General features: G+C 44.2%; 1 protein-coding gene across 10 annotated transcripts in view; it reads left to right on the forward strand.

Moving 5' to 3' along the window:
* The window catches only part of CACNA1E (calcium voltage-gated channel subunit alpha1 E), a 380278-nt gene that overhangs the window by 280423 nt on the left and 85874 nt on the right, over positions 1 to 13981 (forward strand). For all 10 annotated transcript variants that reach the window (XM_040446512.1, XM_040446504.1, XM_040446506.1 and 7 more), the window contains one exon: positions 12646 to 12761. In XM_040446512.1, coding sequence (XP_040302446.1) covers positions 12646 to 12761 — 116 coding nt within the window. The remainder of the gene's footprint in view (positions 1 to 12645; positions 12762 to 13981) is intronic.

Here is a 13981-nt window from a genome sequence, read left to right on the forward strand (position 1 = left end):
TTTTTTTTTCCTTCCCCTCCCCCATGGGTTCCTGTTAAGTTTCTCAGGATCCACATAAGAGTGAAAACATATGGTATCTGTCTTTCTCTGTATGGCTTATTTCACTTAGCATCACACTCTCCAGTTCCATCCACGTTGCTACAAGGGGCCATATTTCATTCTTTCTCATTGCCATGTAGTACTCCATTGTGTATATAAACCACAATTTCTTTATCCGTTCATCAGTTGATGGACATTTAGGCGAACAAGAGCATTTTGACACAGTCCCTACCCTCAGACAGTGGACAACATGATAGGGCCACCAACGAGTAAGTGGACAGTTATAAGGAACAGAAAGGTTTGAGGTACGGCTGTTGCTAGTACAGACTGTGATTTGGGCAAGTTTAGTCGTTGTTCTGAGCCTAGATTTTTCTGTCTGAAAAATGGAACTGAGTTTGAGGGGCTCTTTAATAAACCCTGAAGATGCGAATGTATACATGTGAATAAAGACTCCTATATAGCCCATCATGGAGATGTTTAAAAGGATAGTGACTGGAAAAGCCTGGTCAACCTTTCTGGGTGGTAAGCTCACATTTGGTGCATCAGACAATACCAAGTCTGCAAACCTTGTTCCCCTCCCTCGGGACTCTCCCCTTATCAGGTTCTCTCCAGCCCAGGTTTTCCTTCAGATTTCTGCTCTGTATCTCACCTCCACCACTCCCGTTCTCTCATCTGGGCCTTCTCTTTCTTCCACTTGTCCATTCTAAAGCAGAAGAAAGGATTTGTTGTAACAGGGAAGAATCTTTTGATGCTGAACCAGAAGGATTTTACCTCCCTGACAGGAATCTTTAATGTTTAAATTATCTGGGGCTGTTGAACAAAGGATTCTGGGAAATTCAAAGCTTTTTACAAAGAAACAGGGGGAAAAAGCCCACACATTGTTAAGTGTATAATGACTCAACTTGGTAATAAACTCTCAGTCACTCCCCTGAAGGCAGCCACACCTGTTCCTCAGAAGCCTCCAAACCTTTGGGGGTTGGGGGGGAGGCACTGATTGCTGCAGCTTCTCAGAAGAGTGCAAAAAGTGTCTCTTAAAAGAACAGCCATTTGTTCTCCGTCAAGATGCCTCTTAACTGCTGTAATTAGAGTGCTGGCAGGGGGAGGGGAAGAGGTGGAAATGAGGGAAAAAGAATATGAAATCCCTTACTCCCCCTGGCTCACTCTTCCTGCACCACAGGGCTTTGAACCCACTGAAATATTGTGACTGAAACATACACTGTTCTGTACAGAGAGAGAAAGCGGCTTGTGTGCCCCTGAGTTCGTGCCTTGATAGTATCCATGTGCTACAGTGGGGTGGTGCAGACTGTAGGTAATTATACAGAGCAGGGAGATCTGAATTCCACTATGTAACTCTGTGTCTTTCATTAAGTCACACTGATCCTTGAGGCTTTTAATTTTGTGATCTGTCAAATAGGGAGAGAAGTATGATGCCCTAGTTCCCATCTTAAAAGCTGGCGAGGACAAGCATGTGAGACCTTGTCACTTTCCCACGTCCACAGTCCATGCTATCCCTTGATCATCCCTGCTAATGGCAGGAGATGTGAAGTAGTTGGAGTAGAATAATGCAGGATTCAAGAATATTTGTGGAGTTGTGTTCTCTTTTGAATTTTATTTGCAGCAATAGCAACAATAATTTCTTGATTATATTTTGCTGAAAAATCAGTCACCATCTTTCTAGCCCATGACAGCAGGGGAGAAGGAGGAGGGGTGGTAGGGAGACAGTCTAATGTGGCTCCACAACAGATACTCCTTGAAGCAGCTGGCACATACCATGTGGATAACAGAATCGGTGCTATGGGGTAATGATTTTGATGTGAATATGTCTGGATATCCAGCTGACTTATATACACACCTGAACTTTTGATTCCCAGCCCCCCAGAAACCTGCTCCTCTCTGTGTCTTTTCCATTGCAGTTCATTTAACTCCATCCTTTGCCTTGCTCAAGCTAAAAATCCTTGGGGGTCATCTTTGACGCAGATCCGCAGATCTCTCTCTCTCTCTCTCTCTCTCTCTCTCTCTGTCTGTCTCAATGTTTGTTTATTTTTGAGAGAAAAAGCCAAGCAGGGGAAGGACAGAGAGAGGGAGACATAGAATCTGAAGTAGGCTTCAGGCTCTGAGTTGTCAGCACAGAGCCCAATGTGGGGCTTAAACACACAAACTATGAGATTATGGCCTGAGCCAAAGTCGGATGCTTAACCAACTGAGCCACCCAGGCGCCCCTGACACAGATCTCTCTTATACTCCGCAAAGTGTCAGCAAGTCCTCTTAGTCCTGCCTTCACAGTATGCCCAGAACCCTGGTGTTTCTCAACATCCGCACACCTACAACTCTGTCCAAGGAAACCATGATCTGGATATAACCTGTAGGGTCTCCCTGCTTCCACCCTTAGCCCTCATCTACCTGTTGTCAACAGGGTGACAAGAGACATTCTATGAAAACTTAGGTCATTGACTTCTCTGCGGCAACCCCACCAATGGCTTCCAGATCATATCTAGTAAAAGTCAAATCATTAAGGGTCTCTAAAGCCCTACGTCCTCTAGCCCTCCACCTCCCTGCAGCCCGTTAACCACTCTGACCTCATCTCATTATTTTTCTGTTTATTCAGTCCACTTCAAGCCATATTGGCCCCTTTCTGTTTTTGGAACTGTCCTCCAGGATGTTCCCTACCTCACAGCTTTGCCCTGGCTATTGCCTCTCCTGGAATGCTCTCCCTTGGATACCTGCTTGGCTCACTCCCTCATGCCTCTGAAGTCATTTCTCAGGCCTGGGCTTCCCTGGCCACTCTACCCCAAATCCCAGACCTCCTCCCCATATTTACTATTTCTCTTCCATGCCTTATCTTCCCCCTTAGCACTTAGAAGTTTATAACATACTTTATATTGCTTATTTATGTTGTTTATTGTGTGTCTCCTCCACTAGAATGTAAGTTCCACGAAGGCAAAGATTTCTGCTTTTATGGTTGCTGTAGTATCCCATATTCTAAAATAATGCCAACCACACGGCAGGCACTCAGTCATATTTTGGAGGCAGAAAGAATATGTGTAGATGGTTGAATGGATGGATGGATGGATGGATGGATGGATGGATGGATGGGTAGATGGATGAAGGCCTTGATGTAATACGTTATATGTATTATGATACTTTCTCAGGAGTGTCAGTGATACTTCAAATAGGCACTTGAAAACACCTACTCTGTACTAGATACTATACTTTGCGTTTTCCCTCTATTATTTAATTTAATACTCACAATGCTTTGAGACAGGTATGGTATTTATTCCTATTTTACAAATGAATAAACTGAAGATTCAGATGTTAACTTGCCCCAGATCACACCCCGATGTAGGCAGGATTCAAATCCAGTTTGGTTCAGTTTCAGAGCTTTTAATTATTATGCTCCAATGGTCTGCATTATACCAACTTCAAGGTTAAAAAGCAAAGCAGAAAACATATTCCAGCTTCTTCATTATCCCCTTTGTGTTCATTGCCAGGCCTTCCCCCACATATACTCAAACAAATAAATGAAATTTCAGTATAGAGAAGAGCAAGGAAAAAAGTAAAAAGACCACACATTCCCCAAGATCCTAAAAGAATATGCCTCTTTGATTTCTCATGACTGAAATGTCATGAAGATGTGGTATGCACTGGCTTTGGAATCCAGAGATCCAAGTGTCCAGACGAGCCATCACGTGCTGTAGGCCTTGGACTGGCAAGCCATCTGACCCATCTGTACCTCGGTCTCCTTGCATGTCAAAGGCAAGACTTGGAGAATTAATTTGTTGGGCATACCCCACCTGATATTCTGGTCTGTGAGACCCATGGCCTTTGTTTCATTGCTGTGGGTGTACGGTGGAGGAGTAGGGGTGGGATGCCGCATTCTGTGTAAGGCAATGTATTTGCCTTAAAGAAGGACTTCTTCTCATTGGAGGAGCCCTCCCAAAGCTCCTGATCTCTGAGGAAGAGTGACATGGTATGAGACAGCACCTGAGTTAAGCATCCCTTACCCTTCTGGACTCACATCCATCCTGCTTATTGGAGTCAACATTGGATGGCATTTAGAGAATTGGGCACTGCTCTGGCCTTTATTTATTAGCAATGTAAGGCTCCTTAAATCCTTTCTGGAATAAGTCAAGGGATAAGGCATAAATAACTAAAATGTAGCTGAACTGTGTGACCTTCAGTAAGGTGTTTACCTTCTCTGGGCTGTGTTTGCTTCTCTCAAAAATGGGAGAAAAACTTCCCCAGAGTCTTAAGAACAACCAAAAGCTGTTTTACCCTCCATGTTCTGGCCCTCGTTCCAATGAGACTGAAATTAAACCACAGCCAACACACAATTGCCTATCTGACTTCCCCCAATTTCTCTTAGTTTCAGAATGTATAGGGTCGAAGAGGTTTTTCTTGGTGTCTAACCCAAATTCCTCCTCCTGAAGCAAACGTCTTGCAGAAGACTGGCCAAGTTCCTTTGGGAGCAGTGAAGCATTTTGAAAATGTGGTCTCTGAAGAGTAATAGGAATATGACCATGTGGCCATTAGTGTGCTTGGCAAAGTGTCTGCATATACTTCTCCGTGCCGGTGTGAGCATGCGTGTATTTGTGCCAGTGTGTGTGTGATGAAGTGTACAAGTGTGTACAGGAGTGTGGGTAAACAGATCTTTGAGTCACACAGGCCAGCCCATCCTGGAGGGCTTTGTCTTCCTTTTGGTTGCCGTGACAGCAGCAAAAGGCCTCAGCATCAGTAAACAAAGCTCCCTGTGTGTACTGAATCTGGAGCTAGAGGCTGAAACAGAAGCCAGAGTCCTCCAACAGAGTGTTCCTTGTCACAGCTTCTTGTCACCAGAATGTTTTCCCCACTAGGTAAACAGATATCTGTCCAGGTGCCCTGTGACTCTGAGGTGACCCAACACGGGCAGGAATTTCAGGCTGCAGCAAGGCTTCACTGAACCTCCCAAGAGTTAGTCCCCATGAGTTAGTCAGTCGCCTCATGATAAATTCTAGCAATGTGAACGACCAGGCATCCTCCCAACACCCCATGGATCAAAACCAGCCACTTTAATGTATCAATATACAGATTAGCACTTTGTGAATTATCTGAGGCAGTGGCTCCTTTATAGATGTGTGACTTCATAAAAGGGAGATCATTTTAATATTAACCTAAATATGATTTAAAAGACAACTCTGCTTTCTTCCTATACACCACCCACCAGTCACACATGACAAATATTTTAGGTGTTATACCTTGTCTGAGATTATCTATATAATCCTTCTACTTCAACTAATTGTGAATAATTTGTAAATAATTGGCTATATAGGAATTGTTGATTTTTACAAATTATGCCTCTCATATAAAGTGCTAGAAAACAAAAGCAGTCACAAATGCAAATTTACTGACTAGACTGAAAATAGTATTTAACCAAGCAGAACAAGGAGATCAGCTTTCTTCTTAGTTCCCATAACTGAAATTTAGAAACTCAAACCTTGCATACCTAGCTGACAAATAGAATAGAGGCTCATCCATGCTTAGCTTCAACTCACTTTCATCTAGGTGAGAGCTATCATAGGGGGGAACTGCAAGTTATTGTCTTGCACAAAGTAAGGGGGGGGTGGTAATAACTAAAAACTATGGATAGCAGAATTGGGTAGAAGTATCTCTAACGAAACAGATTTTGGATTTTTACTATTATATAGTCTCTTACAAGAACCCAGTCAGGACTACCAGAGTAACCAGATTTATTCCTGTTCTTGGTCACGAGCAGAGGGTTTTTTGTGACTTTCTAATGATTGACAGGGAAATTGAAGCAGAGAGGTTACTGCCCAGTTTATTAGCACAGAAGTTACCTAGAAACCTATCTCTGAGGATAGACCTGATAGTATTTCTGCTATATCACATGGGACTTATTTTTGTTCCCCCTGTTTGGGATTCTGGAGTCTAGATGCATCCTGTCTTCAGTTCTGTGACATCTGTGGGTGCTGCTACCAGATGGAACAAATGAAGAGGAGTAATTTACCCATCCTCTTACCTGAAGCCACAGGCCAATACAAAAAGGGCTGAGGGGTCATGAGCACTCTTTTACAAGCCATATTTCCTCCTTTTAAACTTCCTGTTGCTTGATTCAAAGGAATTAAATAAAATGAGATATTTGGAGGGTCACTCTTGGGCAGTGGTCATCTGGATGGCTAAGTAAGGTAGCAGCCATATACTTTATCTTTGCAAAAGTATCATCATCCAAATAATTCCAGGATCCTCTGTGAAAAGGAGAGAGAGAGTACTCAGGTCTTCAGGGAAGAGAGGAGATCAGCGGAGGGGCATGCTTCCCTTCCCTTGGGGCCAGCCACATATATATGCAATGAGAATGGTGGACACGTTGGATCTAAGGTCAGAATAGATACCTATTTTTGGCAGGTAATGGAACTGAATCTTGTCTGTCCCTGTTCTCTCTAGAATGTAATATGCATAAATAAATGATGGCTATATTATGGACACAAGATCAAGCAGTACATCACTAGCTTGACTAATGCTATGAGTTTTATACTGGGTCTTTATTAACCCAACACAGAGCAATGGATTTTTGTGCTGTTCTCTCAATTAAAAAGATAGTCCTTTTAGAAAAAGCGAAACAAAACAAAACAACAAAAAAACTGTTTTTATGTCCTTATTTTCTTTGACCTTAAGCTGAAACTAAATCTCTTTTGTAGACTTTTAATGTTGAGTTCTAGATAGCATGGAAGACAGCTGAGGCATTGTGGAAACAGCCTAGCTTGAATTCCGACCCTGCCTTCTGCTAATTAGGTGATCTTGGGCAAAAACCTTTCTGAATCTCCCAGAGTTTTTACATATATAAATGAAATGGTTTACATGCAAGTGATTTGTAAATTAAAATTTTCACAAATGTGTTATGTGAATATTAGCTGTTCTTTATATTTAACTTCCATAATCTGTGGAACCTACTGTAATGCCAAGCCTCGGATCCAGCTTCATAGGGCCTTGTTGGAATGTGATATGATGTAGGTTCTGCTTGGCCTTGTGAAGCCTGTAGACTAGTCAGAGAGATAAGCCAGGGCACAAGTATGACAGCAAAGGAGGGGTGAGAGATTTTATGAAAGACACTGGTGCCATACTCTCTGCTCTAGGCTCCCAGTGGAGAGAGAAAACAGAAAAGTCCCCTTGATAAACATAGTACAGAACCCTCCCCCTACCCAGCCCTTCTTTGTCCACTGACACAGGGGCTGCTCAGGAAGTATCCCCACTGGTGCAGATTCTTTGCTTTACTGCTTTTAGCCAAGAGGCTTCTTTAAAAGACCAGGGCAGTTTTATTGGGCTCTGGACCCTTGAGCACTGCCAAGGGGCTAGGTGGAAGGGTGAGAGGACACAGGGACCTGCAGTGACAGTAGAGGAGAGCAGGAAAGCCGGCTGAAGAGACCCGGAGCCAGGAAACTGCCAAACATGCAAGGAGGCTACACTGGGGTTTGTTGGTCTCCTTCACGGAAAATCAAGGTATGTGGTCATTATGGGGGCCAGGTAGAAGTGACACACTGTGTACTTCGTACACTAATTCCACAGAGGTCTTCGTGGAGATGAACAAAGGAACAGTGGTGGCAGCATCCAGGAGTTACCTGGCAACTGCTGCTCTCTGGCTTGTTCACCTGCCTCCCTTTGAGTCAGTGCAGAGACGGAACGTTTCTTCATTTGAGCCTTTGGGAACCAGGGTAGAGCTATCAGTATGCTCTCCAAGTCAGCCTGGATATTTTTAATTAACAAAAAAATCTATTGGACATATACCATGTGCCAGGCCTAGTCTAGTCTGGGAGGATACAGAGTTGAGTAAGACATGGAATATTTTCACAAGAGGCTCGCATAGAGGGAGAGGCAGTCACATGTACAGCTTACCACAGTGAAGCCTGGCTGTGAGATGAACTGTAAAGGCACAGAGGAAAGAAAGAATGGAGGCTGGAGACTGGGAAAGGGAGAGAGGGAGAGGAGAGGAAAGCTGAACAGAAGAAGTGACATTTCACACTGGCCTTGGAGAAGGATTTTGACAGAATTGGGCAGATAAGAAGAGAAACAGTGTGGACCAAGCCTTGATAGCCATACTGCATTCTCCAGAACAGGGAGACGGGTGCTGCCGCTGGAGCGTGGCTGTGGTGACTGCAGGCAGGTGGGCGGGTGGGAATGTTGGGAGGTGAGGTTTGGAGGAAAGGTTAGGATCAGGCTGTGAAAAACCGTGAAGGTCATGTTAAGTGTTTGTACTTCATTTAGCAGAGGGTGGAGGAGGCTGTGGAGGAGCAGGGGAAGAATAGAAAGAAAATGGAATGTATAGGATCTGAGGGTCATGGTTGCTCTTAGTGACTCTGTGTCCTTGGATGCTTGCTCTCTCACAGGGCCACTTAACTCTCCTTAGATTTAGTGCTCTGAGCTAGAAAATGGTGATGTTGGTAATAATGCTTATCCTCGATGCTAAAGGGTTATTGTGTTCCTCTGCTCATAGCCTGCTTAAATCCTCCTTTTTTCAAGGTCTTCCTCAAAATATTACCTCCTTGTTAAACCTTCCCGGATCCCTAGAGTGCATTTGAAAAATCAAGACACATACATCTGAAACAATAAAGAAAACAGCATATAAATATGCCATTGGACTAGGGAGACATGTGTGCCGCATGAAGAGCTTGGGCTCTTAGAGCAGACAGGCTTAGGGTCCAATCCTGGATCTGCTTCTTACTTAAATTATCACAAGTTGTTTAACTTTTCTTTTCTTTTCTTTTTTCTTTTCTTTTCTTTTTTTTTTTTTTTTTTTTTTTTTGAGAGAGCACGAGAGTGAGAGAGTGAGCAAGTGGGGGAGGGGCAGAGAGAGAGGGAGACATAGATCTGAAGCAGGCTCCGAGCTCCAGCTGTCAGCACAGAGCCCGACATGGGGCTCAAACCCGTGAACCATGAGATCATGACCTGAGCCAAAGTCAGATGCTCAACTGACTAAGCCACTCAGGTGCCCCGTTTAACTTTTAAATTGAGGACAAAAATACCTGTTCCACCTTCTTCTCAGAGTGATTATAAAAAAATATTAGCAAAATGTATGAAGGTGTTCAGAAACTAGAAAGGGCCTCACAAATGCTACTCACTGTGATTATTGTTTTAGGTTTAGAAGTGATCAGATCTAATGTGTGTTTTAGAAAGAGTGAGTGAGATGGATAAAATGAAGAGAAGAGAAACAGGTGGTTGAGAGACCATGTAAGTGCTATTGCAATAATCCAGGCATAAAATGATGAGGTCCTGGACAAAGGCAGTTAGGACAAAGAGGAAAGGTTGATCCAAGTGCTGTTTTGAAGATAGAACCAACAGAACATGGCACACTAATTGGACAGGAAGGATAGAAAGAAAACAAAGAGCCAAAGGTAAAAACCTTGATAGATGGTGTTACCATGAACCAATCCAACCCCTTGTTTCTTTCTAATTGTTGACATCCAGGGAAGAAGGCAAGGAAAGGCAGTGCCGCACGGCTTGTATTCTGTTATTCTGACTCTCAATGGCCCTGGACTCTTCATTTTGACTGTCTCCCTCTCCATTCCCCCAAAAGAGTGTTGACAGAACCATCTGAACCTGAAGACAAGCTCACAATTTCTCCTTTTAATATGCCTTATTCCCATGCCCCCAGCCTGACCATGACCATGATAAGGTGTCTGTGCCAAGGAATCCATCTATCTTGGTAGGAGAGGGTGAATGAGGTGCCTCCTCTTCCTCTGCCCTGGGGCTGTGACACATCCCTCAACCCCTGGCTGGTTTCTTCCTCCCTGGATATGAACAATGTTTTATTTTGGAAGAAAAATTATGCTCAGAGACTGAGTTTGACTTTTCCAGCAATTTATTTAACGAAAGTTCACTGCAGGAATTTGACAAGCCAATAGTACACAGGATAATTTCTGCTAATAAACCAATAAAGAAATAACATACTCACTGGGGCGCCTGTGTGGCTTAGTCGGTTGAGCATCCAACTTCAGCTCAAGTCATGATCTCGTGGTTTGTGGGTTCAAGCCCTGCATCCGGCTCTGTGCTGACAGCTTAGAGCCCGGAGCCTGCTTCAGATTCTGTGTCTTCTCCTCTCTCTGCCCCTCCCATGCTCATGCTTTGTCTCTCTCTGTCTCTCAATAATAAATACACGCTAAGAAAAAAAATTTTTTTAGAGAAATAACATACTCGAAATCAATGATAGATCAATCACACTGTTGTTCCAGGCAAGAGGAGGTGAAAGAAATAAAGTGCAACTTGTACCTTTATACAAGTTGGTACTGGGGAGAGACAGCTTAGCCAAACTGGGAGCTGACGTCCAGGTACTAGTGCAAAAGTAAAAGCCCCGTGTGGCTGGAGCATGTTGCTATGGAATGGGGCCTGGTGTTGATGGGCAAGATGATCTTCATGGGGCCTCTGCACGACTCATCACTGCCTGTAAGTGACACCTTTACAGATGTAAAGTTTTATTCAACTTACTACTGGAAGCCCTAGCCACAGAAGTCAGACAAGAACAAGAAATCAAAGTCATGGAAATTGGTAAGGAAGAAGTAAAACTTTCACTATTTGCAGATGACATGATGCTATATACAGAACACCCTCAAGACTCCCTCAAGAAACTACTAGAACTGATCAGTGAATTCAGTAAAGTCCCAGGATACAAAACCAATATACCGATATCCATTGCATTTCTGTACATTAATAATGAAATAACAGAAAGAGAAAGTAAGAGAACAATCCCATATACAATTGCACCGAAAATAATACCATACCTAGGAATAAACTTAACAAATGAGGTGAAAGACCTGGCCTCTGAAAACTATGAAACATTGATGCAAGAAGTTGAAGAGGACAAAAAGAAATAGACATTCCATGCTCACGGATTGGGAGAACAAATACTGTTAAAATGTCTATACTACCCAAAGTAATCTACAGATTTAATGAAATCCCTATCAAAATACCAACAGCATTTTTCACAGAGACAGAACAAACAATTCTAACATTTGTATGGAAACACCAGAAACTAACATGACACTGTATACTAGTTGGAATTAAAATAAACTTCAAAACAAAAGTGTCACTGTTACCAAGACTGGAGCTGATTGCCCAAGATCTTCAAGAAGCTATCTTAGATCAGCAAAGTATAGCCTTGCTCAGACCAAGCAGTCTTGGGTCATCCTCACAAATTCTGCATTCATAGTCTAATGTGCCCTTGCCATAGTTGTTTCTTCATATGCTTTTAATGTTAAGCCCCCAGTGTGGCCCCTCAGCAGCTGAGCGGCTGAGTTCTGATACGTGAGAACAGAGAAGATGATGACACCCAGAGACAGCTTACTTCATTCTTAAAGCAAAGCAACTTTCCTTCAAAATACAACTTTTTACAGTGGGTGCTGGGCTCCCTCATTGTCAGGCTGAAGCTCTCTAGTTGTGGGGAGCACCTTGGCTAAGGGCAACAGCTTCCAGGTAGTAGGGAGCATGCCTGAGCCGAGGCTGGAGAGGCACTACACTACTAAGGGCATTGTAGCCTGGAGGGGTGTTTGATGAGAAGGGCGTTGGTAGAGGTGGTTGCTAGAGAGGCCTATTAACAAATGAATATTTCTTTAAACCCATTTGCTCAGCCATTGAATTTGCTCATCTTCCTCTCTACCAGGAAGCCCTTGTGTCTCTTTTCCCTTTCCACGCCACCCACCCTCTCCCCCCCCCCCCCCCCCCCCCCCGCCACCCAGGGGTTTAGGCTTTTCTTCATCTTGTGCCACAGAGTGGCTCTGGTCCCTTGCACCTGTCAGTGGACTGTGTCTTCTCCCTGACCCTGACCTTGGCTTTCCATCTATCTCATTATCTCCTCTCATATCCCTCACATCTTCCTACTCTCTTTCTTTTGGAGCCAGGTGCCCTTCCCGTGTCCTTCCCTTTCCTATTTAACCTCCACTAGCCATCTTCACACAGCACTCAGTCCTTCAAGGCATTGGTGTCAATGGTCTTCAGTGGCAGCCCTTATAGAGTGTCACAGGATGCAGGATGCCAGAGGAAGCACGGCACTATGGTTAGACTTTAGATCCCAGCAAGTTCCTTCCCTTCTCTAATCCTTGGTTTCCCCATCAGTTAAGTAGGAATTTTAATAGTACTTATTACTTCACATGGTGACTGTAATGGATTAAATTAGAGTCCATGGGTATGAAAAACTTCATACAGGGCTGGCACATAATTGGTCCATATAGGTTAATCACTGTTGTTATTAAAAGCATAAAGGGTAGGTGTGCCCCTCAGGAGGGTTAATGGCCTTATGTTGTAGCTGGGGAAACAGAACATAGCATTTTGAACCCTAGTTTGTCACCTGACTAAGAAAGTACCTTTTAAAATAGAGCAAGCAGAGGGTGTTAGTGATGACTGGGATGAAACTGATCTGGGAAAGCTTCTTGAGTGAGGCCGAACAAAGTTATGTTTCTGAACAGCATTTTAAGGAGGTGATAGTTGCAGCCTGGAACAAAGGAAAGGGGAAATGGGGCATAGAGAGTCACCTGCTCAAACACTCTCTTGCTCCTACTTGCTTCACCCTTCCTTTTAGTCACGGCACTACCCCAGTTCACTGCTTATGAATCTCATCCTTCTCATCCACAGGGAATTTGCCAAAGAGAGAGAGAGAGTGGAGAACCGGAGAGCTTTCATGAAATTGCGGCGGCAGCAGCAGATTGAGCGTGAGCTGAATGGGTACCGCGCCTGGATAGACAAAGCAGGTGAGGCCTGGCGGGCTGCACAGACATCAGTGTAGACGTCCCCCTGAGCACCCCCGGTGCCTCCATTCACAGGAGCAGCCTTGGCCAAAGCAGAGAGTAGCTCTGGATGCCTCACCGGCTTTGTGGGCTCCATGCTGGTCCCTCTTTCTTCCTCGGGACTAACTGTTCCTATTCTTCTACCGAACACCTTCACGAGGCTCACAGTTTAGCAAGGTGAACTGAGTGAAAGGTAACATAGCTAGCTCCTGGAGCTGGGTTGGGTGGGTGACATTGTACACTACTGCTGATAATTATAATGACCACCAGCAGCAGCAACAACAGTCCATTCATTCCACAAATATTTGAGCACTTGCTTTGTGCCAGCCGCTGTCCTAGGTACTCGAGATACAGCAATGAACCAAACAGACCCCCAGCTTACCAAAGCCCCTTTCATGTGAAGCCCATTCCCTCTTTTGGAGAAGGCAGGGATAAACAAAATAATAAATGAATAACTTGTAAGAAGGTGACAAGTACCATGGAAAACAGATCAAGGTAGGGTTATGGGGTGTAGGGTAGGTTGTGTTTTGAAATAGGGAGATCAGGGAGACCCTTTTGGGGAGAGACTTGAAGGAGTTGAGGTGGTAAGTCATGGGAAGGTCTGAGGGGGATATCTCAGTGCTAAGACTCTAGTGTGGAAGCAAGCCAGGAATATTCCAGGAATAGAAGGAAGAATGAGTAAAGGGAGAGGGGCAGGAAGACAGGGTGGGGCCAGTGATGAGAGGAGTGGGCAGAACTTATGGGCCATTGTAAGGGTTCGGGGCTGTGCTGTTAGTGATGCAAGAACCATTGGAGGGTTTGGAGCTGAGGTGGGACATGGTCTGATTGAAGATTTTGAGGGGTCCCTTTGGCTGCTGCATTGAGAGTACACTGTAGGAGGGCAAGGTCAGAAGCAGGGGACCGATGGCGAGGCCACTGCGGTGAGCCGGGTAATACCTGATGGTGAGAACTGGTGATTCCTATTTCCTGAGCTATCACCAGTTCCTCGCTATGAGGCTCCGCCTTGAGGATAGGTCCAAACCTATCATGATTTTGTTAACCCACAGAACCACTAGCTTCAAGTTTGACTGTGGCTCAGCTGCTCAGGAAGGGGTATCGATCACCCCATATCTGTCAGTAAAATGGATGCATTTGCTTTCCTTATTATTTTAAAGATTACATTGCATTGGTGTTATATATCTTTA

Source organism: Herpailurus yagouaroundi, unplaced genomic scaffold (assembly GCF_014898765.1).
Source record: "Herpailurus yagouaroundi ecotype Mexico unplaced genomic scaffold, PumYag 195, whole genome shotgun sequence".
Taxonomy (NCBI): domain Eukaryota; kingdom Metazoa; phylum Chordata; class Mammalia; order Carnivora; family Felidae; genus Herpailurus; species Herpailurus yagouaroundi.